Source organism: Trichechus manatus, unplaced genomic scaffold (assembly GCF_000243295.1).
Source record: "Trichechus manatus latirostris isolate Lorelei unplaced genomic scaffold, TriManLat1.0 scaffold00043, whole genome shotgun sequence".
NCBI lineage: Eukaryota > Metazoa > Chordata > Mammalia > Sirenia > Trichechidae > Trichechus > Trichechus manatus.
This window is the reverse complement of record NW_004443979.1, coordinates 3831355-3855274: the sequence shown is the minus strand read 5'-3', so window position 1 is coordinate 3855274 and position 23920 is coordinate 3831355. Positions and strand designations below refer to the sequence as shown.

The 23920-nt window shown below is 38.9% G+C and overlaps 1 protein-coding gene and 1 long non-coding RNA gene across 2 annotated transcripts in view; both read right to left on the bottom strand.

The window, feature by feature from the left end:
• LOC111820583 (uncharacterized) overlaps positions 1–19318 on the bottom strand; it is a 44203-nt gene extending 24885 nt beyond the window's left edge. The window contains exons 1-2 of the long non-coding RNA XR_002824117.1: positions 19107–19318; positions 16828–16958 (exon numbers count right to left, since the gene is read on the bottom strand). This is a non-coding gene — a long non-coding RNA (uncharacterized LOC111820583). The remainder of the gene's footprint in view (positions 1–16827; positions 16959–19106) is intronic.
• The window catches only part of SLC25A21 (solute carrier family 25 member 21), a 384144-nt gene extending 362237 nt beyond the window's left edge, over positions 1–21907 (bottom strand). The window contains exons 1-2 of the mRNA XM_023731445.1: positions 21855–21907; positions 20654–20760 (exon numbers count right to left, since the gene is read on the bottom strand). Of these exons, the coding sequence (XP_023587213.1) occupies positions 20654–20760; positions 21855–21907 (160 nt within the window). The remainder of the gene's footprint in view (positions 1–20653; positions 20761–21854) is intronic.
• Between the last annotated feature and the right edge of the window lie 2013 nt (positions 21908–23920).

The window sequence follows — 23920 nt, the reverse complement described above, 5'->3', positions numbered from 1 at the left end:
CAGCATAATCCTGATACCAAAGCCAGGCAAAGACACCACAAAAAAAGAAAATTACACACCAATATCTCTCATGAATATAGATGCAAAAATTCTCAACAAAATTCTAGCCAATAGAATTCAGCATCATATAAAAAAAAAATACACCCTAACCAATCAATCAGCATAATCCACCACATAAATAGAACAAAAGAAAATAATCACATGATCATTTCAATCTATGTAGAAAAGGCATTTGATAAAGTCCAACACCCATTCCTGATAAAAACTCTCAATAGGAATAAAAGGGAAATTCCTCAACATAATAAAGGGCATCTATACAAAACCAACAGCCAACATCATTCTTAATGGAGAGAGGCTAAAAGCATTACCCCTGAGAATGGGAAGAAAACAAAGATGCCCTTTATCACCACTCCTATTTAACATTGTGATGGAAGTCCTAGCTAGAGCAATAAGGCAAGAAAAAGAAATAAAGGGCATCCAAATTGGTAAGAAAGAAGTAAAACTATCCCTATTCCCAGATGATATGATCCTATGCATAGAGAACCCCAAAGATTCCACAAGAAAACTACTGGAACTAATGGAGCAGACTAGCAGGATACAAGCTCAACATACACAAATCAGTTGGATTCCTATACACCAACAAAGAGAACTTCAAAAAGGAAGTCAGGAAAACGTTTATAATAGCCCCTAAACAGACAACATATTTAGGAATAAATCTAACCAGGGACGTAAAAAGACCTATACAAAGAACACTACAAAATACTATTGCAAGAAACCAAGAGACCTATATAAATGGAAAAACATACCATGCTCATGGATGGGAAGACTCAGCATAGTGAAAATGACAATTCTCCCCAAAGCAGTATACAACTATAATGCAATTCCTATCCAAATACCAACAACATTCTTTAATGAGATGGAAAAACTAATCCCCAAATTTATATCAAAAGGAAAGAGGCTCCAGATAAGCAAAGCATTATTGAAGAAAAAGAACAAAGTAGGAGGCCTCAGACTACCTGATCTCAGAACCTACTGTACAGTCACGGTAGTCAAAATAGCCTGGTACTGGTATAATAACAGACACATAGACCATTGAAACAGAATCGAGAACCCAGCTGTAAATCCATCTACCTATAGTCAGCTGATCTTTCACAAAGGATCAAAGTCCATTAAGTAGGGGAAAAGACAGTCTTTTTAACAAATGGTGCTGGCAAAAGTGGATGTCCATCTGTAAAAAAATGAAACAGTACCCATACCTCATACCATACACAATAACTAACTCAAAATGGATCAAATACCTAAATATAAACCTAAAGCGATAATAATCATGGAAGAAAAAAACAGGGGCAATGCTAGGGGTCCTAATACCTGGCATAAATACAATACAAACCACAACTAACAATGCACAAACACCAGAAGATAAACTAGATAACTAGGAGCTCCTAAAAATTAAACACTTATGTTCATCAAAAGACTTCACCAAAAGGGTAAAAAGAGAGCCTACAGATTGGGAAAAAAATTTTGGCTATGACAAACCTGACAAAGATCTAATTTCTAAAATCTACAGGAAAATCTAACACCTCTACAATAAAAAGACAAATATTCCAATTAAAAAAATGGGCAAAGGATATGAACAGACACTTCACCAAAGAAGACATTCAAGCAGCTAACAGACACATGAAGAAATACTTGTGATCACTGGCCATTAGAGAAATGCGAATCAAAACTACAATGAGATACCATTTCACCCCGACATCCCTGGCACGAATCAAAATAATGGAAAATAACAAATGCTGGACTAGTTGTAGGGAGATTGGAAATCTTCTGAATTGCTGGTGGGAACATAAAATAGTAGAACCAGTACGGAAAACGATATGGCACCTCTTTAAAAAGCTAGAAACAGAAATACCATATGACCCAGCAATCCCACCCTAGTAATATAGAGAAATAAGGGCCATCACACGAATAAACATATGCATGCCCATGTTCATTGCAGCATTATTTACAATAGCAAAAAGGCAGAAACAACCTAAGTGCCCATCAACAGATGAATGGATAAACAAACTATGGTACATACACACAATGGAATACTACACAACGATAAAGAACAATGATGAATCTGTGAAACATCTCACAACATGGATGAATCTGGAGGGCATTATGCTGAGTGAAATAAGTCAATCACAAAAGACATGTATTATATGATACCACTATTATAAAAACACAAGAAAAGGTTTACACACAGAAGAAAAAAATCTTTGATGGTTATGAGGGAGGGGAGGGATGGGGAGAGGAAATTGCTAACTAGATAGCAGACAAGTGTTAACTTTGGTGAAGGGAAAGACAACTCACAACATAGGGGAAGTCAGCACAAATTGACCAAGGGAAAGTCATAGAAGCTTCCTAGACACATCCAAACACCTTTAGGGACCCAGTTACTGCACTGAGGGATAGGGACCATGGTCTCAGGGGACATCTAGGTCAACTGGCATAACATAGTTCTTAAAGAAAATGGTCTATATCCTACCTCACTGAACAGTGTCTGGGGTCTTAAAAACTTGCGAGTGGCTGTCTAAGATACATCTATTGCTCCCATCCTGTCTGGAGCAAAGGAGAATGAAGAGAACCAGACACAAGGAAAATATTAGTCCAAAGGACTAATGGACCACATGAACCACAGCCTCCACCAGCCTGAGCCCAGGACAACTAGATGGTGCCCAGCTACCATCACTGACTGCTCTGACAGGAATCACAATAAAGGGTCCCAGACAGAGCAGAAGAAAAATGTCAGAACAAAATTCAAATTCACAAAAAAAGACCAGACTTACTGGTCTCACAGAGACTGCCCTGAGACTATGGCCCCCAGGCACCCTGCTAACCCAGAACTGAAGCCACTTCTAAAGTCTACCTTTCAGCCAAAAATTAGACAGGCCTATAAAACAAACAACAACACACATCAGGAATGTGCTTCTTAATTCAATCAAGTATATGAGATCAAATGGGGAACACCTGCCCAAAAGCAAAGAGAAGAAGGCAGGAAAGGACAGGAAAACTGGATGAATGGACACAGGGAACCCAGGGTGTAACAGGAAAGGGGGAGAGTGATGACACATTGCGGGAATTGCAACCAATGTCACAAAACAATTTGTGTATAAATTTTTGAATGAGAAACTAATTTGCACTGTAAACTTTCACCTAAAGCACAATAAAATTAAAAAACAAAAGAAAAGAAAACCCTATGGAGCACAGTTCCACTCTGACACTCATGGGGTCGCCATGAGTCAGACTGAATTGGATGGCAGCTAGATACTGGTTACCCATTTGTGGGTGAGTTCCTAGTGATTGCAGCCAGGGAGGCAGGTAAGACAGTTGTGTCTGAGGACACAATTTTTCCAATTCTCCCCAGGGGTAATAGACTGCCTACCCCATGAGAACAAGCTTAGCTTTAGGGGATGGTGCAAATGTCTGTAAACAAACTACTCTACGTGTGTATTCCTCTGGCCTAAACGAATCTGGAAATTTTTAGATGAAGAGCTCCTGATCAAATCCCTTTATTAAGATTAAATTCATTTTTCTTACCGTGATTAAAAATCAACATATTCTAATCATAAAAAATTAAAATGATAAAGATGCATATAAAAACAAACAAAAAACCCATGAGAATCAGATTTCTACTAGTTTGGGACTAGGGAAGAGGGCTGAAGAGAGAGAGAGATGAGGGAGATAGCTAGACAGAATACTAGAAAACAGAATACTCCTATGTTTTTCAAATCATAATCATATTTGCACGTCATAATTCTTTGTATTTCTCGAGAGTGCTTTCTTCATATAAAAATACGGCAGTATTCTCCCATCTCATAATGCAGTCTCTCTGTGCTGATACCATTCTTTCGCCATTTTTCTTTTGTAGTTTATCATCCATGCCCCAACCAGCCAACTCAGTACTTTTCTTCCCTCACTTCTCTGGCCCATTCTCCCTAAAGAAGACCTCACTATTATTCTCTGATTTCTTCTCTGGCCAGTACCTTTACAGCAGATCCCTTTTGATTAAGAAATGTGAAGCTGTGGATTGTGGGTATTTACACAGCCCTGCTCAGCAGCACCAAACACAGCTGCAGCCAAAACAAGCAAGGAGTCCATGGGAACACCTACCTAAACAGCAGTGGTGATTCCACTCTCCAAGCCACCCCAAGCATTATACTTAATTCTTGCTTTTTGCCAATAATCAGAAAAAGAAAGGTTTGCACAGCATAGAACACAACAACCTAACTGCTCATATAAAATTCTGATAGCAATAACACTGTAGCCATTCTGTTGTTGTTGCTGGATGCCATTGAGTTGATTCTGACTCATAGTGACCCCATGTGACAAGGCAGAATTGCCTCATAGGGTTCTCTAGGCTGTAATCTTTATGAGAGCAGAGTACCAGGTCTTTTCTCCCATGGATCCACTGAGTGGATTTGAACCACCAACCTTTAGGTTAGCAGCAGAATGCTTAACCACTGGCTCCTTGTAGCCATTCTAAGAGCGTCTAATTTTCAAACTAATCATAACCTGTTAAGGTGGGGAGGTCTAATCTGGTGGTTCTCAAACTTCCATGTGCAGAATTACCTGGGTGAGCTTGCTAAAATACATCCTAGACAGTCTGATTCTGAAGGTCTTGGGTAAGACCTGTAATCAACAGCTTTAGCAAGCCTTCCCAACATGCTTCTGATAAAAGACATCCAAAGACTACCCTTTGAAAAACACTGCTCTAAGGCTTTGCTGGGAGCCCTGATGGTGCAGTGGCTAAGCGTTTGGCTGCTAACCAAAAGGTCAGCAGTTTGAATCCACCAGCCACTCCTTGGAAACCCTATGAGAGCAGTTCTACTCTGTCCTATAGGGTTGCTTTCTGCTATCCATGTCCCATTGCTGGTGAGAAGTGGATGAAGGCTGGGCTCTCCAGTAGATGCCCAAAGCCATGGTCTATGTTGGGGAAGAATAAGGGAAATATAGATTCTTTCAGAGTTATAAAACTGTGGCTTACAAATGCCCTCTGCACATAAACACTATATCAGGAATGAAGAGGTACACCCTCGAGTCTGACTGGTAAGAAGTATTCCCTATACATGTATTCTAAATTCCTTGAACCCACCAGGAGCGGAAGCAGCTGTGACAGCTATCTTCAGGACAGACATGTTCCCTTCTGCCTGTATGTCCTAAAACTTACTTTCTCAAAGGAACAATGATAGAAGCGGAATTAGAACCCCAGACTGGCTATGAAGGATACCACCTCTTGGAAGCATCTCAGCTCCATCCCCATAGCCCCTGCTCTGGTCTGAGTTCTTCTCATCTTTTGTCTGGACAATCGTAACAGCTTCCAAGATAGCTCACTGCCTCTGCTCTCTTCTGTCACTTATTCTTTCTCTATCCTGCTGCCAAAATTATTTTTCTCATGTGTAAATCATTTACTATTGTTAATATCTTTGTTTCTGTCTGCTAGACCCCATGCTATTCCTTACTACAATGTTTTAAAAAATAATCAAGTAGCATCAAATCTTAACCAGCAGCAGAATTATCTGGAAAATAACTGGAAGAGGTAGTAAATATTGTATGTTTTACCTATAAAGGAATCTAGAAATGATTCTCCAGTTTGATTAGAGATAATAAAATACCATGTAACCAACCAGCCTTTCTTCCCTTTAAGGATAACAGTTTATTTTAGGGGTTAGACACACCCACTTCTAATAATTTATAATTTTACTAGTTTCCTTGATTCTAGAATTTGAGGTGGAGGTAGTAGGTGTGTTATTTTGACTAAGCCAGAAATTTTCATTTTGGTAGTAGGGCAGAACTATTAATACGAATAGCAGTAATTTTAGTTTTTGGCAAAAAAGTTATTGTAAGACCTGAGTTGGCAGCCTTTGAGTTTTTATTATTCCATATTTTTGAGTCATTTAAGAGGTTGAAAGAAAGACAAAGTGTTCTAGAAATATTTTCCACTCTTTGGTTACAAAATAGGCCCCCCTGTCCACCAAAGGTTAGTACATATCCCCCCATAGTATATTAAAGAGGTTAAAAAAATGGTAAGTGAAAAAGCCATTAAGCTTATTCTATTTTTAAAATTTCCCCCTTTTCCTGTTTTATTCCCCACAGTCATGTAAAAATGCTGCTTAGATCACGTGAACAGAGGATATAAAATGGCCCTCCCCAGATTATGGTGATTCTGAACAGCGTGTTAGCAAAGAAGGTATTTATGGCTGACAGCATAATGGGAAAATTTATATTTTAAGATAATAGATTATACATGTAGGAACCATAATAGGTGTATCTTCCTTCAGCACAAAGAGATATAAGACCATGCATGGGTTGTGATCAAAACAGACAGCTGAATTGACATATATGGCCGTACAGGCCATTCCACCCAGTCTTCTGCAGTCTCTTGGTAGGAGACATGTTTTAACGCTTTGCTAGCAGAAAACAGGAGCTCTGGTGGCACAACTGTTAAGCAGTTGGCTGCTAACTGAAAGGCTGGTGGTTGAACCAACCCAGCGGCTCTATGGGAGGATCTTCTCCCATTAAGATTGCAACCTAGACTGAATCCTGATCAAAAGGTGAAAAATATAAAACAGAATTTCAAATTCTCATGCACTCCAGACTTTCTGGAGCCCTGGAGGGTAGATGAACTCCTGAAACTATCGCCCTGGGATAATCTTTAAAACCTAAACCAAAAATATCCCCTGAAGTCTTCTTAAAACCAAATAATAGTTTAGCTTAACTAGTAAAAGAAGGTCTGCCTTAAGCATTGTGCGCTTTTAAGAACTATCTACAGGGATCAAATTGACAATAGCAACTCAGAAGATTAGATAGGAAACTTATGGGGCAGTGAGTTTATGTTAATGAGGGAGGAACAACTCAGAATAGGAGGGTGACAAAGGTTGCACAACTCGAAGAATGTAATCAACGTCACCAAATTGTACATGTAGAAATTGTTGAATTGGTGTATGTTTTGCTGCGTATATTCTCAACAACAACAACAAGATAAAATTTAGAAGAGAAAAAAACAAAACAAAACAAAAACTCATGTGACATCCACAACAGAATTAATAAGCATGTTGATACATTGTGAAAAATGTAATCAATGTCACTGAATAATTTGTGTAGGAATTGTTAAATGGGAACCGAATTTGCTGTGTAAACACTCACCAAAATCATAATAAAATATTATTTTAAAAAAAAAATGACTGCAGCCTAGAAAACCCTATGGAGCAGTTCTACTCTGTCACGTGGGATCACTATGAGTCCAAATCAACCCCGCAGCACCTAACAATAGCACTGGTAAACAGGGGGTTGCAACCTTTAAACCTGCTCGCAAAATGAACTACCAAAGGTTCATACAGAGAAGTTCATCTGCCTTCATCATAGGGTAACCCCTTTGTGCCTTCCATAACCCAAAGGGATCAGAAGTGGAACATCATCTTTTTGTGAATAAAAGTTGCCAACTGAAGTGGAGGGATATTCAAAATGGTTGGTGAAGAATGGCTTTTCCTCTCCACTAGGTTTGCTGCTTTCCCACCTCGACAATATTCTTTATCTCTCCCTTGAAGCCTCCTTTTGAAATTGTTCTTTTGCTATATTGGCAAAGGCTATTTACTGCCTTCATTTTCCAAGACTTCCTACCCTCCCACATAATTTCCTAGTCTAAATTCATGAAAAAGCAAACGGGTAAATATATTTTAAAATGAACATAGTTTTTTTTCTTTTTTTTTTACTTTCTCATAAATACTAATTATCATGACTCAAACCAAATATCAATAAAATGTTTCAAAGTATATGCCTTCTAATTGGTGAAATCAATAGCTCACTTATAATCAGCATATTGAGTGTAAGCCAATGTAGATGAAATCTTTGGCAATCTTTCCATTCAATGAGTTAACTTTTTCTCTGCGCTACTTCATTTGCACAGCAAACCCTTTCTTTATGGACTTTACAAAGTGGATCCCTCATGTATATTCACAAATTCTTAATTTAATGGAGGCCACATGACCATTCTCTGGGTGAGAGCCATCTCAGAATGCCTCCTTCAAGTGTTAATCTCCAAGGTGTAAGAGTCAAGCCCTGAAATCAGGAGCAGCTTTGTAGCAACATTAGAGATTTGGTTTGCAGCCTTTGAACAGGTTACTTACATCCATGGGAAGCAGTTTCCTCAGTTATAAAACAGAAGAATAATCCTGGGAATAACACACTATGAGTAAAGCTCTTAAAGATCCTCTTGTGAGAGGTACAGTAAAAGGACAAAGTACTATTATTGGTACCCTTTCAACATTTAAATAATATGCTTAGGCATTAAGCAAAAGTGTCTATAAATATAAGTAGCATAAGTGCCTGCAGTATAATCACATAATCTCAGTCAGTGTGCTCACCCAGAACTATAATTCGGCTATGCATTCCAGAAGATAAACTATTCAATGTGAAAATATCTGTTCAGCTTTATTATATCAGTATTAACAAACTTGCTTGCAATGGGGTTGCTGTTGTTGGGTGCTATGTATTCAATTTCAACTCACATCGACCTCATGTGACAGAGTAGAATATTAGTAGCTATAGGGTATTCTTGGCTGCGATTTTCACAGAAGCAGATCGCCAGGTCTTTCTCCTGTGGAGCTGCTGGGTGAGTTCGAACCCCCAACCTTTCAGTTAGTGGTCAAGGGCTTAACCATTTGTGCCCCCAGGGCTCCTTTGCAATGGGGAGGGTAACAATTTTCTTACATCTGTCCCTTCAATTTAGTTCTGATTTGTTTTATTAGTGTAGTTTGTTTTTTTCTATCTATGTGGATTTTTTGTTTTTTGAGAATTGATTTTTCTAAGTTACTTGAAATAATGGTTCTGGTTGCTCTCTGACTATATCTTTCAATTATCTACCCCATGTTTAGTTTTAAAAGTTTGTGGTTATTTTCAAAGGATGTGGATCCATTGCCTAGCAGATGGCTAATTTGATTCTTTTCACAAATATTTGTTACCTTTGCTTCTCTTTTGGCATCTCCAGAATAGATGAAATGGAAGGCAAACTGAAAATACTCCCTTTCAATCCTGGCCTATGAAATTGTTATGCTTTAATCAAAGGACATCATACCATATCACAAACACTACAACTTTCCATAAAACATAATAAATTTGGAAATTCACAATTATGGCCCATCTTTACCACTACACTAAATTTAAAATCTTAGGTTATCTTTTTTTTTTTAAAAAAAAAAATCTCTCAACCAGATCAGTGAATCTTGGTTATGATTTTTGATAGTTTAAGATTCAGAATTTAATTATTTTAAGGATTGTCAATAGACATTTAAATTTCTTAACTTTTAACAAAAGGAAAGGATCTGATGAGATTACTGATATTTATAGAGAATTTGATAATTTCTAACATTCCATTTTTTGAGTTGCCTCTTTTTTGGGGTATATAAATATACAAAACCACACATAGACATACTTTTCACATAAGAACTATAACATTCCTATTTATTTCTGCTAGAAATATAAGCAGAATATTCTGGAGCAAGTCCAATATTTCTTGGAGTGCACTAAACCAGAAATATTTTCCTTCTGGGTTCATTCCTTATTCTCTCACTCTGACAGATTTTCATTAAATTGTGACAAAAAGATAAAAAACAAATCACAGTCAGTATGACAACCATACTTGTCGGATGACAATTCGTAAATATACTTTTGGTTTGGGATAAGAACTACATAGAACATAAGAATACAGATGGCACATGGACAGTGTACATTCACTGCATGATTTACCCAAGGTAGACACATATCACAGAAATGAGGAAAAGCTGTATCCCCATTTTTGAGATGAATTCTCTCCTCCCTCTTCTCTTGTGGCTCATTTGCTACCCCAAAGAAACATTTCAAGAAAGTGTCAAAAAAAAAAAGAAAAAGAAAAAAAAGGAGGGAGGTGGAGTTTCCCATCAACACAGTGATCCATTAATTCACAGACATCCCAACAACTCCACACCATTTGGGCCACAGAGAAAGAACCTCCAAGCAACCTGAGGACAAATTAGAGGAAATTCCGTAGTTGGTCAAAGGAATTGTCTTTTTTTTCTACTCAACTTTTTCTATTCAACTCAGGTACCTCAGAGAAGAGCTCTTGTGTGTCCTGAGTGGATTCAGCACAGCCTGACCTAATATCCCAGCTGATGAGTAGATCAGTGTCAATATCTTACCGTTTCCCAGAGTCTGTCCCTGAAGTTCTTATAGGAAATATCACCACTTCTCTCCTTTTCTATATGCTATACTGTATCTCACAGATTACTAATACTCTGCTCCTCTAATACTCAAATTGACTTCTGTCATCTTTACTGTGCAAAATTTCCTGAGCTCTGCAGCATAAAGAAAAGGTAGCAAATCATGGCAGAAGAACGTTTTCTTCTAATGAAATTCTGAAACAGATGTTTTAATATGCAGCCTTTCTGGTTGGGGAATTGGGGGAATCAGAGCCATTCCTCTTGAGTTTCTCCTTTCCAGACACCTTCTCAGCTGCCCCTGAAGGGATTTCACAGTGACTGGAAAACCTCTGAATTAGATGGCAAGAGGAAATCTCTAAGTGAGTTTTATTTCCCTAAATATTTTACTCCTTAGCGCCATCTAAACAGAACACTAAATGAAATGCACCTGCCATCCCCTGCTCCTCCCCAGCAACTTGTAGGAAATCTTGATTTTTCCTCCTTTTGAATGATGGGTTAATTTTAGAATGAAATCACAAAATTTACGGGTTACCAAAAAAAAAAAAAAAAACCTGTTGCCATCAAGACGATTCTGACTTATAGCAACCCTATAGGACAGAGTAGAACCATAGGATTTCCAAGGCTGTAATCTTTACAAGAGCAGATCACCAAATCTTTCTCCCAAAGAGCAGTTCGTGAATTTGGGTTCAAACCACCAACCTTTCAGTTAGCAGCCAAGTGCTTAACTACTGTGCCATCAGGACTCCTTTATGGGTTGTACATACATTTACATTTTTATCCTTTATAATTCCACAGACCTGACTCTCTACAAGGGGAGAGACTTAGACTTTCTTTCATATTTGTGGTTCTCCCACATTCCCTCAAGTGGACACTTTTTTCTCTGGTCTTTATACATGGTCCTCTATTTAGACAATAAGCCTCAGAGGGCAGGACTCTGTTAGTAGTATGTTAATTGTCTGTACACAATACTAAAGGACTGTCCTAAACACATACCAGAACCTGGTAGCCATTGTTTGACAGGGCCAATAATAGAGAATTTAATTTGAAATATGTGTATTCACCTGATGTTAAAATGCTGAGATTTTTTTTCCACCTGTTAATTATGCGCAACCCCTCCCCACACACAAAAGGAAGGGCTGTTGAGTAAATAAGCATCTCAGCCTTGCTGTTAAAATGCACCTCAGACTATTACTGTTGTATGTCTACTTATGCCTGTGAAAATGATCTAATGAAAACTTTCCGCCTTCCTAACAATATAAAATTAAATGTCAATCATTTTCCTAGTGATATACAAATTGAAAGTCAACTATATCCAGCAATAACAAATATTCATTGAATGGCAGGCACTGGGGATACAAAGGTGAGGATTAATAACCACTGTCCCTGCCCTTGTGGAGTATACAGTTGGGATGGGGGAGAAGCACTGTACACTGGTGTGTGTGTGTAATAGAGTCCTTGATAATGTACAGAGTGAGAAAGATGCCCATCAAATGGTCACTCAAACAAGTGCCACAAAGGAAGATCTGCAGTCCTATGACTGCCTCGAGTTGAGAGCTCTGACTAAGCAAGAAGGTTAGGAGGCTTCTTCATAAACTGAGAATGGAAAGATGAGTAGCAGTTAAGAGGGGAAGTGAGAAAGGAAGAGCACGAACAGCAGAGTGAACAGTGTGTGCAAAGCTCTGTAGTAGGTGGGAACGTGGCAAATACCAGGGTCTGAGAGAAGGCTGGTAAGGAATAACCTCTTAATATGAGGTAAAGCGAAAATGTTTCTGAAAGCAAGAAAAGGTCAAGCAAATTCTAAAGCCACTTCTTCTGTTATTAGTCCATGTGCACCCTGATTCTTTTCCCTCACAGCCCTTCTTCCCCTGGACCGACAGCACAGCTAAAGCCGTCTGAGAGTGGGAGGTCCTGCTGATTGACAAGTAGTCACGGGTTACTCACAGTCAGTCATTCCCAACAAACCCAGGTTATTATTAAATGTAGTGGAGCAGTGAATTCAGTGGTTAGTAACTGAGAGAGAGCCTGAGAAACGCGGTGAGGTGGCCGAGGGGAAAGCCACCTCCATGGAACAGGAAGTCTTTTCTCTTTTCAGAGCATCATCCATCATACTGGGGGAAACGGCAGGAACATAACCTACTACTTCTTAATAGGCTTCTGCACAGAGAGTGGCTTTGAAGGAGCAGCTGCCCACAGTAAATTTCACTGACCCTTAGAGCCTTTCTCCAAGTTTTCCAACTGTTTTGTCTCCTGAGCAGCAGCTCAGTGTTGGGTCCAAGTTGCAGCACCTGACAAAACTAAGGAGCCTCTGCCATATGAGAATGGAAAGCGTTCAGTGATGTTGTCTTTTCCGTGCTACCCCAACAGTGAGACATGATGCCATTCCATCTGGCCATAAAGTGTATTCTTTCCCAGGGAGAAGAAGCCCAGCAAGGGATTTTCTTTTAAGGTTTGGTATTTTACTGTACACATATCAAAGAAAATACAGTGAAATATGGCCCAATCCCAAGATAATGCAGCCAAGGGGCCAAGTCTTCTCAATTAAGCAGAGTTAATAAGTTTAACAGGATAAACAGCATTTAGAGTTCATTCATGTTTTAATTTTTTTTTAATTGTGAAGTTTCAGAGACATAAAAATCAAAGCATAGTGTCACAAATAAGTAGTGTAGAAATTAAGAAAGCATATTCGAAAATTTAGCTTCTTCCTCTTCTGAACCATTTTCATATCAATTCCAATTAAATTTTGGAAAATCTGATTCTTATATACAAAACAGACACAAATGAATTAAATAAATAAATATGTTGCCTTTGATGCTGAAGGTTGATGCTTCAGATCCCCTGCTAATGGGTCTTATGCGCTGAACTGCTTTGCCAGGAGTGGGAATAGATTTGTTTACCTCTTGCTATCCTATCTTAGAGCCTGGTTCTCTTTGTGGGCTGTTTAAGACCTTTGTGAAATGAGGGGCTGGGGGTAGGGGTTCAGTCTATGATCACGGATCACAGTGAATACACTTGACCCTTGGGGGCCTGAAATCACACTCTGATTTTTTAATTGTCACCAACTGAGCTGACTATTGGGGCTCAGGGAACTCTTAGACACTCATACTTCAGTTCTTCCACCCCCAGGAGGGGAGAGAGGCAGACACAAGTGGGAGAGTTTTGGTGGTACAGGTTTTGAATCCTGCTCTCACAGGCAAAATTCCTCTCAGGTGCCCTAGTGCCTCAGAGCAAGTGAACAGCAGAAAGGGGCTAAGGCTGTGGATTCCTTTGTCTCTGATTATCTTAAGCAAAGATCCAGATACATTTTTATAAAGTTGTCACAATGAACATTTACTTAATGATGCCATCTCCTTTGACTTGTACTTGCTTTCCCTGGAATACTTTCAAGTTTCAAAAGGAAAAAAAAGAAACAATGATGTATTAATGATTGTTCTTATTGTGGGGAGGAGTTCTTAAAATACAGCTACCTATCAGCTGGGGTTGTGGTCACCATCATTATAATGATTATCACAGTGACCATTAATTGAGGAAAGATTATAGGCCATGTACTTGACACATACTCTCCTTGAGGTCAAGAACCCTATGTTGTTCAGGATGGTATGCCCAAAATAGGTGTTCAACAAGCGTTTGCTGATGGAATCGTGAGTGGATGAGAATGAGCCTAAGAGCATAATACACTAACATGCATGAAAGTTACTGAGTCAGTGTCATGAGATGGCATGTATATACCTTTAGGCCAACTTCAAAGTAAAGGAAATCCCTAATTAATTTTACATTTTAATTAATAATAAACTCAACTAATTATAAACTAATGTACAAATAACTAGCAGAGAATTAAGCCAATAATTACCCTAATGACTAAAGAACAACATCACTAATTAGCACTCTATGTTCACAGGCTGAGTCAAAAGTGAAATAAACTAATTAAGATCAAAGAAGGAAAAAAAAACAGATGCATACAGATCCTGAGCACTATTAATGTCTAGAGATTTAAGACTGTTCGTTTCCACATTACATAGGTTGAGATATATTAAAATCACTGTTTTTGTCAAAATGCTTAAATATCAGTTTTATACAGTACAACCTTCTATTTTCATATAGATTTTCTCATGTTAACACAAAAATAACAAATTATTGTAGGTTAAGAATATTACTAATATTTCACTCTTTGAGGAGATCTTAAAAGAAATTCTGTTAAAATCTCTAGCCTCTTTACATTTATACAGTCTATATTTATGCAGTTATTTATATATTCAACATTCACACATTGAATATATTCAGTCAGTCCCTGCCCATAAAGACTCAAAAACTTTTTAACAAAGAAGATCAATATGAACTCAAATAAAGCTCTTAAAGATTTATAAAGTTCAGATAAACATGTAAGCTCACTAGGTGAGACAAACTGAAATGAACCTTCTGAGTTTCTCAGCATTTCCCCCATTAAACCAGAAGTAGCAATAAAGGCTTCTGAGGGAATCTTTCCTGTCTTCCTCCTCAAAGTAGAAGTCCTAGTTGGGAAAGGGAGCTCCTGGGTCTATGCAAAAGAAAAAGAAACACTGCCTGCAAATACTGTGTTAAAAAGAGAAAACAAATAAATGTAGATATCAGAGATTAGTTTCTAATTATATATATGTGTATGTAAGTATACGTATATGCTGTTAGATGCCGAGTCGATTCTGATTCATGGTGATCCCATGTGTGCAGAGTAGAACTGCTCCACAGGGTTTTCAAGGCTGTGACCTATCAGAAGCATATTGCCTGGCCTGTCTTCCGAGGCACCTCGGGTGGGTTCCAACCAACAACCTTTTAGTTACCATATTTTTATGCAAATAATGCACACCTTATATGTTTGTTTGCCAACTGTGCCCTCCTCTCGTGAAGTATTTTCATAGGCACACTGTCATGGTTTGAATTATGCCCCCCAAAAAATGTGTGTAGCAATTTGGCTAGGCCATGATTCCTGGTACTGTGTGATTTTCCTGTATGTTGTAAACCCTGCCTCTATGATGTTAATGAGGGAGGATGGGTGGCAGTTGTGTTAGTAAGGCAGGACCTGATCTATAAGACGGGATTGTGTCCTGAGGCAATCTCTTGAGATATAAAAGACAGAAGTGAGCAGTGAGACAGGGGGAACCTCATACCATCAAGAAAGCAGTGCCGGGAGCAGAGCGCGTCCTTTGGACTGGGGTCCCTGCGCAGAGAAGCTCCTAGTCTGGGGGAACACTGATGAGAAGGCCGAGAGACAGAAAGCCTTCTCTTGGAGCTGACACCTTGAATTTGGACTTTTAGCCTACTTTACTGTAAGGAAATAAACTTCTCTTCGTTAAAACTATCCACTTGTGGTATTTGTGTTGTAGCAGCACTAGATGACTAAGACACACACCACGCTAAATTTTTTTATAACAACATTTAAAAAAAAATTGGCAGAGCAGCGCTTACGAGAATACCTCTTGGGGGAGGGCACAGCTGGCAAATAAATATAGAAGGCGTGCATTATTAGCGTAAAAATACAGTAGTAGTCTATCACTTAACTGTTTGCACCATCCAGGGACTCCATACATATGTACGCACATATATATTTCAATATATACATATTTATCAAGGATAAGCATGTATAAGGCATTATACTGGGCAAAGGTAAAGAGTGACAGGCCAGGAAAGAGGAACAAGTGAAGTGAAAATTGGTCAACAGACTTGGTGTGTGTGTTTGGGGCGGTGTGTGTGTGTGTGTGTGTGGAGGATAACAGAATCAAAGTTGGGTTCATGGAGAAGTGGTGTTTGAGTGAGTCATGAAGCATGACTATTATCCTGGCAGGTAGAGACTGGGGAGGGAGGTTTAGCGAGTTCAAAGCAGGAGGACCACAACAAAAAGCAATGGAGAGAACTGTAAGGGCAGAACAAGTTCAGAGAGCTCCAAAATGCGTGGAGTATAGGGAATGTGAAGAGTTGGTATGGAGGAGAAGGTTGGGAGAATAAATTGCGGCTAGACTGTGGAAGATTTTAATCATAAAGGAAGTATTAAAATTGATTCTGTATGCAGTAGAGAGGCAGTTAAAGATTTGGGGCAGAAATGAACAACTATTAGAGCCTGTGCCCTGGTGGCACAGTAGTTAAGAGCTATGGCTGCTAACAAAAAGGTCGGCAGTTCAAATCCACCAGCTGCTCCTTGGAAACCCTGTGGGGCAGTTATACTCTGTCCTATAGGGTTGCTATGAGTTGGAATTGACTCAATGGCAACAGGTTTTTATTGGAACCACATTTTAGGAAGAAAAATGTGGCAGCTATGTGTAAGATGAATTGGAAGGGGTGGAAAGCAGGGAAGCTGAGGGTAGCACAGTTTGGTGGGAGTGTTGATAAACGGCAGGGAGATCAGTTGTAAGTTGGTTACAATGGAACAGGAGGAAAGCGGTGAGGGACTGAATAAATGTTACTGACATGAACATAGAACTGAGCAAATGGAAGTGAGAAACACAGTTGAGGCTGAGACTCAGGAGGATGTGGTGACCAGTTGGATGTGGAGCAAGAGAAGGTAGCAAAAAGTGAAGAAAACACCAAGGTTATCACGCTAGGATGACTGCGTAGGTAGTGGTTTCATTACCAGAAATGGGGACATGATGAGTTTATAGCATTTGCAGGACACCGATGTAGAGATGTTCAGCAGGACATTCAAAAGACAGATTTGGGCCCAGGAGAGAAGTCAGGGCCAATTTTGGAATCAATTTCCTAGAGCTGAAAATTGAACAATTTATTGACTCAAAAATATTATATAAGTAACTAATAAATTATTTTCATTAACAAAATTAAACTTAAAGTACAATAAATTATAATATAAAATTAAATTAATTCAATTGGATTGCAAAAGATCAAAGGAAGGAGAGTGAATAGAGAAATGAGCCGAAAGGTCACAAGGAAAAGGAGAAAGGAAATAGCATGAGCGAATTCATTAAAAGGATGAAGATTGGGAGCCTAACTAGAGCAGAAGGAGAGGTAGGTAGGAGAAATTAAATTTGCAAATCAAAATTTGCAAGGACAAAGTCAAATCTGGTGTTAAGTTAAGAAAGACATTAGCTAAGAATGGGTAAGATTCTGTTTGGAATAGCTCTGTTCATGTTAGCATCTAAAACTACATATAAGGGGGAAAAAAAACAAAATTTTAATAAAAGAATTTGACAGACCCCAAAAACATTGAGTGGAAGTGAAATAAAAGGACACTGGAATGGGCTCACCAGAAATAATTGTTTGAAAGACGGAAGGAGATTTGTTTTTCCAGTGTTACGTAAACTAATCACCAGTATTTAAAGTTTACTGACTCTTGGTAATCCCAACTTCTAGGATGACTTAGACATTAACAGACGTGCTCCTGCATTGTTTCCTCACAAAGTTGGTGACTGCCTTTTCTTGTTAGAAACATGAGTCACACTTTCTCTTAAATATCCCCTCTACTCCTCCCTTTTTTATTTGCTAATATAATTCTGAAAGAGTGGGGTGTATAAAGACCTTCATTTTGACAACTCTTCTACATTTGAGAACTTGCCTAAAACACAGTAGGCACATGTATTATTTCTTTTCTTTCTAATCACTCCAGGCGGCTGCTGAATATTCTGAAAACTTATATTTTCTGAGCCTCCAAATACTTTGCTATGAAAAGTTACACATGCTAAAAAACTGGGCCAGTTTGAGGTCTAATTTTACAAGAATATAAACAGACATCAGTAGCTGCATAAAACTTAAAATGAACGGAGCTACCATAGCTTGGCCATCTGATACACAGAAAGCAATCCAGTATACATGCAGGCTGCCGTTCTGTATCATCATAAGCTCTACAGATCAGAGGGAGTGGAACTGTGATTAAAGAGTGAGAAATTTGGGAATATTAAAAGGCCACGAGACTCCCTGCAGCATGTTTAAATGTATTTCAGCCTTCTCTGTGATAGTTTAACAACAGGTTGTTTTTTTTTTTGCCAACAACCAAAGGCAAAAATGGGAATAACTCTTTAAATGTAACCAGGTAGTCCTGACTTACGACGGGGTTACGTTCCAATGACTCCATCGTAAGTCGGTTCTGACATAAGTCGAGTACTTTTTTTTTTTTTTTTTTAGTTTTCATTATTGCCTGCTATATGGCAGCGTTTTGAACAGTAAATCATAACACTGAATGTCTGTGAGGGAACATCTGAGAATGATAGCATCAGCAAATTACATGCTACAACGTTGCTGGTAGTACATAATACTAAGGATAAGATGTTAAAAAAAAAAAAAAAAAGACGGTCATAAGTACGGTTCGTTGTAACTGGAATATGTCTAAGTCAGGGACTACTGAAATTACTACACCATGTTAAAGTTACAAGTATAAACCTGAGAATTTTGGGGCCAAAGAGTCATAATATATATGTCAAGTAAACCAAAGTAAACCAAAATAATACATATATGCCAATTAAAACAAAACTTCAAGAATAGTATTGGGTATAGTTTTAGGGGAAATAAAAAAAATAAATTAATGCAGAGATTGAATACATAAAACAAGAAACCAAATAGTATAATAAAAGGCAATAAAATTTGGTTCTAGAATAAGAAGTAAGAGATAACGTAGCAGCCAACATTTTAGCTAGAAAATGATCAAACTGGGTAGTCTGACTTCTTGACCTACTGATGATGATGACAATGAGGACTACCATTTTTAAAGCATGCACTAGGCACATATTATCTCATTGAATCCTCACAACAATCCTATAAGAAAAATACTTCAATAATTCTCATTTCAGAGGTGAGGAAATTGAAGCTTCCTGGAACTCTTGACAGGATATAAAAGACAAGGCAGAAGAAGTTAAGACATACATAAAGAATTTTACTGATGGCATCAAAAAAAGAAATACCTACAAAATAAAGATGCTAGAGAATGAAGAAGTGCAGCAGATGACCAAAGATTTACATCATAATAAAATATACATTGGAAATTCAATATAAGCCAAGGAAAAATGTAAGGAAGATTTTTTTTTCTTCCAACTGGATATCATTCTATCTAGAAAACAAAGTTGAAAAAGAATTTTTTTGAGTATTTCCACTCTTTGTAAAGATAACAATTGTTCAATGGGTGCAAATTTAAAAGAGCACATACATTAAAGTCTTACAGATTCAACTTTTAAACATGTAATTTTAAGATGGTCGTGTTTGGTTGAGGAAACTCACTAAACACATTGCCATCAAGTTGATTCCAACCAATAGGGACCCTATAGAAGAGAGCAAAATTGCCCCGTAGGGTTTCCAAGGCTGTAAATCTTTACAGAAGCATGTTTCCACATCTTTCTCCTGCAGAGCGGCTGGTGGGTTTGAACCGCCAACCTTTTGGTCAGCGGCCAAGAGCTTTAACCACTGTGTCACCAGGTCTCCTTTTGGCTGAGGAAGCACCTAGAAAAAGCTTGGTGGTTCAGCTATTTCTCAGATAATCTTGTTTAGTCCATGGTACATACATACACAGTGCCCAAATCCTGAGGGTGGCCCAGACAGACAGCTGTAATGTTTCTTCTTTGACAACACTCATGATACCCCCAACTGATGACAAATGGGAGGAAACCTGGCAACCACGGTTGATATCAGTGAGGTGACTGAGCAGTAATCACAGGAGGAAGAATCAAAGTTCAAGACACCCGGCAGAAGCAGAGTCATAGGAAGAAACAAACTAAAAACGAGAGTTGCAGAGAAAACAACTGTAAGCAGGGCTACTGTTGGGGGAGGCAAACACTCAGGTAGTCCCTTGCCAGGCAGCGTCAAGGTAAACCAACACCTCAGCCACGGGATTTTTTGCTCCAGATCAAAAGGACAGCAGCGATGCCATCTGCTGTTTGCTTAGAAAAATTGTAAGAGCAGATGTTTCTATGTGTCGACCTGCCATCCCTTGACTAAGAGGCCACTTGAAAAACAATCATGAAATATCGCAGGAGAAACATCTGCACAGTGTACAGCCAGACTGCTGATCGTGCAGCATAGCAGGGAAGGAACATGCAATGTGCCCATGACATGATTGGAGGCAGGTCCCCAACAAGGGGAGGGGGGGCATGTGTATATGTCATATGTGAACATATAAAGGAGAGATCAATACTGGGCAGGCTGGGCAGGAGGCTGACAGAAAGTCCACCCATGGGCCTGAGTAATTTCAGTAGGCGAACGTTAACCTATTTCAAATATCTTCAAAAGGCTCACAGCTACCCATTCACTTCTCAGACTCCTCTCTGTTGTTGCCTGTAACATTTGATTTTGTTTAGTCCACATTTTTAGGTATCACTGAAATTAAACGATTAGCGGTTCTTTAAGAACAAGCCCTGGCCTGTACGTGCAAAAAAAAAAAAGCAATAAATCAAAGACAAAGTGTCTGTGCAATGTGGGGTCATGGTATGGTGAGAGGATTTGCATCTCACATCTCCTTCTACCTGGGTTCCAAGAGGGCCTCACCCTCCAAGTGAGGCTGATGCAAGTTGGGATGCTCAGGAACTGCTGAGTCACTTTCGAGCCACCAGGCAGGACAGCAGAGCTCCACCTCAAAAGGAAACAAGTTTCATTTAGGATTTGCACCCCAAGGGTGTTCCCGTTGCTTGGTGGCCACATATGCCACCCTATGCTTTGAGAGCCTATGTCAAAGGTGCTAGTCATCTCTCCCTGACACCCAGGGGGATGCAAGTCCTTGGGCCTCATTTCCCACCAGCTAATCATCACCGCAGCCGCTCAAGTCATTTTCTCAGCCAGAACACATATACTCAGGAGTAACTTCAGAATTTTTCAAAATTGTGTTTTCCCTTCATGCATATAGACGACAAAAACTTTTACATGACCTGTATTTCCTCTTAAACATGCTACAATTTTTCTATTTTGATTTCAATGGACAAATTTTTTTCTAACTTATTTTAATTATTTGTTCCATCCTCTTTTTTCTGATCTAATGATCTATTGCCTAATCTGTCTTCAACCGTTTTGGTTTTGTACTTTGGTGGTGGGGGGTGGGGGTAGGTAGGGAGCATTGGCTCATTTTTAAAGGAACACTTACTTCCTCTTCCTGTTGCTGTGAGTGAGGAATTTTCCATTGACCAAAAAGGGAGGACTCAATCTTACTTTCTTTGCTTAGCAGACTACCTGGAACATAGTAACTGAGTAAATGCTCAAGTGTTTGAATAAAGAAAAAGGGATTTTCAGGACAGTTCTTACTCAAAATGCCTGCTTTATCATAAAACTACCAGAAATAATTCAGAATCTCCTTAAACATAAAACAGAAACACTGCTGCACTGGGGACCCTGAGCTCTGAAGTGGCTGCCACCGCCTCGTCCCAAACTCTTGGAGAAACAGAAGGAGTGGTGATATCTCTCCTCTCTTACAGCGAGACAGCCTTTGGAGAAAAACATTACATCATCATTGTCTGTATATTCTAATGAAGTGGGGTCTCCTAATAAAGTTTGACCTATCAATTATATAGTATAGTATATAACACTACCATTTACACCACACATTATTCCCAAAACGAGACTGAAAGGACTAATGCATCACTTCATTTTCAAAACAGGAATAGATTTTGTCTCCTTCAAAGTTGTCATCTTGTTAGGCCGAACACATTTCTTGAGTATTCTCTTCACACATCGCACCTTAGGAATTCCTGCTTTGCTGTGCCTTCAAAGCTGCTTTTTTTCTTTTCCATTTTCCCCCCATACTCTCCTCAGCGGTCACAGAGCTATTCTTTAGAGAATCAATTTGAGTTTTATAAATATCCAAATGTTATCTGGAGGCAAGCATGGGCAACAATATGATCAAACTGGTTACTATTCGGTCAAAATTAAGATGCCATTATAAAGTCCCATATAAGCAATTGCAGCCCTGGTGGCACAGTGTTTAAGAGCTCGGCTGCTAACCAAAAGGTCAGCAGTTCGAATCTACCAGCCACTCCTTGGAAACCCTATAGGGAAGTTCTACCTGTCTTATAGGGTTGCTATGAGTCATAATCAACTCAACGGTAAGGGGTTTGGTTTTTGTTTTTTTAGGCTGGGTATAGGGTTGTTATAAGTCAGAATCAACTAGATGGCAACGTGTTTGGGTTTTTATTTTTTTAATATATATATAAGCAATTAGTTGCTTTCTTCTGTGACTCAAATAGGCTGTAAAGGTACAACAAACATGCCTTGAGCAGTTGTAGAATTGCTGCAACAGTTCTAAGATGGTAGTTTTGCTGGATAATAATTTTCTGGATACATAAGTTTTATTTCATGATGATACTCATGCCTCAGAGTAGAGTACAATATCTAATATGATATCGAAGTGTAAAATATAATACATATTTTCAGTATGTTCTAGAATACCACAATTACTTGGTTTGGAAGACTGAGTTTGTAGAGTGTACCTCATTGTCTATTTAGACTTCGTTACTCTCAACTAGATTGGAAGTGAATGTCCTTTTCCTCAAACAGCCAGGTGATCTCAGTATCTAAGCCATTCTACTGACCATAAATTGGGCACATTTAGAACCACTGCATTGTTAGCTAATTTACAATGGTCACTGCTATCAAGCAGCTATGCTTAGTCTTTAAAAGACTGTTTACCATAAGACAACACTATGCTCTAACAAGTTAGTACGATGCTGGTACGTGCCAAACCCAAGTGTTTGCCAAGTATATAGTTCTTCAAGGTATTCAAAGTAGAAGATGGGGCCTTTGCCCTCAAAGGTTATATTATTATATTAGAAAACAATTAAGATAGAACACTGTGAGGTAAACAAAACGACCAGCTGAGGTAGTACTTTAAAAAACTCGTTTACATTGTCTAAAGATAACAACTTTTAAAATAGTTCAATAAACAAGAGATCATGAAGAAAAACCCAGGCCCTCAAAACCCAATTTAAAATTTTGTGTGTGCAAATATAACTCTCCAATAGTACAGACAGAGGAGTCTCCTGTGAGGGGCAAAGTCTTTGCAGACCTATAATCGAGCAAGCTCTAAGGCCATAGAGACCCAAATTAAAGGAAACATCTTCCTTAACCTGCCTAGAAGCTAATTCTTTCTCAATTAAGCAAAGAGATTTCCTAAAGAAAATTGTTGTTGTTGTTGTCGGGTACCATCGAGTCAGCTCCAACTCATAGCGACCGCATGTGACAGAGAACTGCCTCATAGGGATTTCTTGGCCTCATTCTTTATGGGAGCAGATCACCAGGTCTTTCTCCCTCAGAGCTGATGGGTAGGTTTAAACCATCAACCCTTTCGATTAGCAGCCAAGCACTTAACCATAGCGCCACCAAGGCTCCTTTAAAGAACATCCCCATTGATGTCGAGTCGATTCCAACTCATAGTGACCCTAAAGTGAGTTAAAGAACATTAAACCAAAATAAATAAATAAAAACCAAACCCATTGTCAGGTCAATTCCAATTCATAGTGACCCTATAGGGCAGAGTAGAACTGCCCCACAGGGTTTCCAAGGCTGTAAATCTTGACAGAAGGAGACTGCCACGTCTTTCTCCCACAGAGCGGCTAATGGGTTAAAACTACCAACATTTCAGTTAACAGATGAGTGCTTTAACCACTACGCCACCAGGGCTCATTAAAGAACATTAGCCCTTTCAAATCCTGGAGGACAGTGAGTGTATCAACTGAATATATACTCAGGGCCTCGTCCAGTGCTTCAACCACAGCAGTTGTTAGCTACAGGGCAACCCTACTGACATT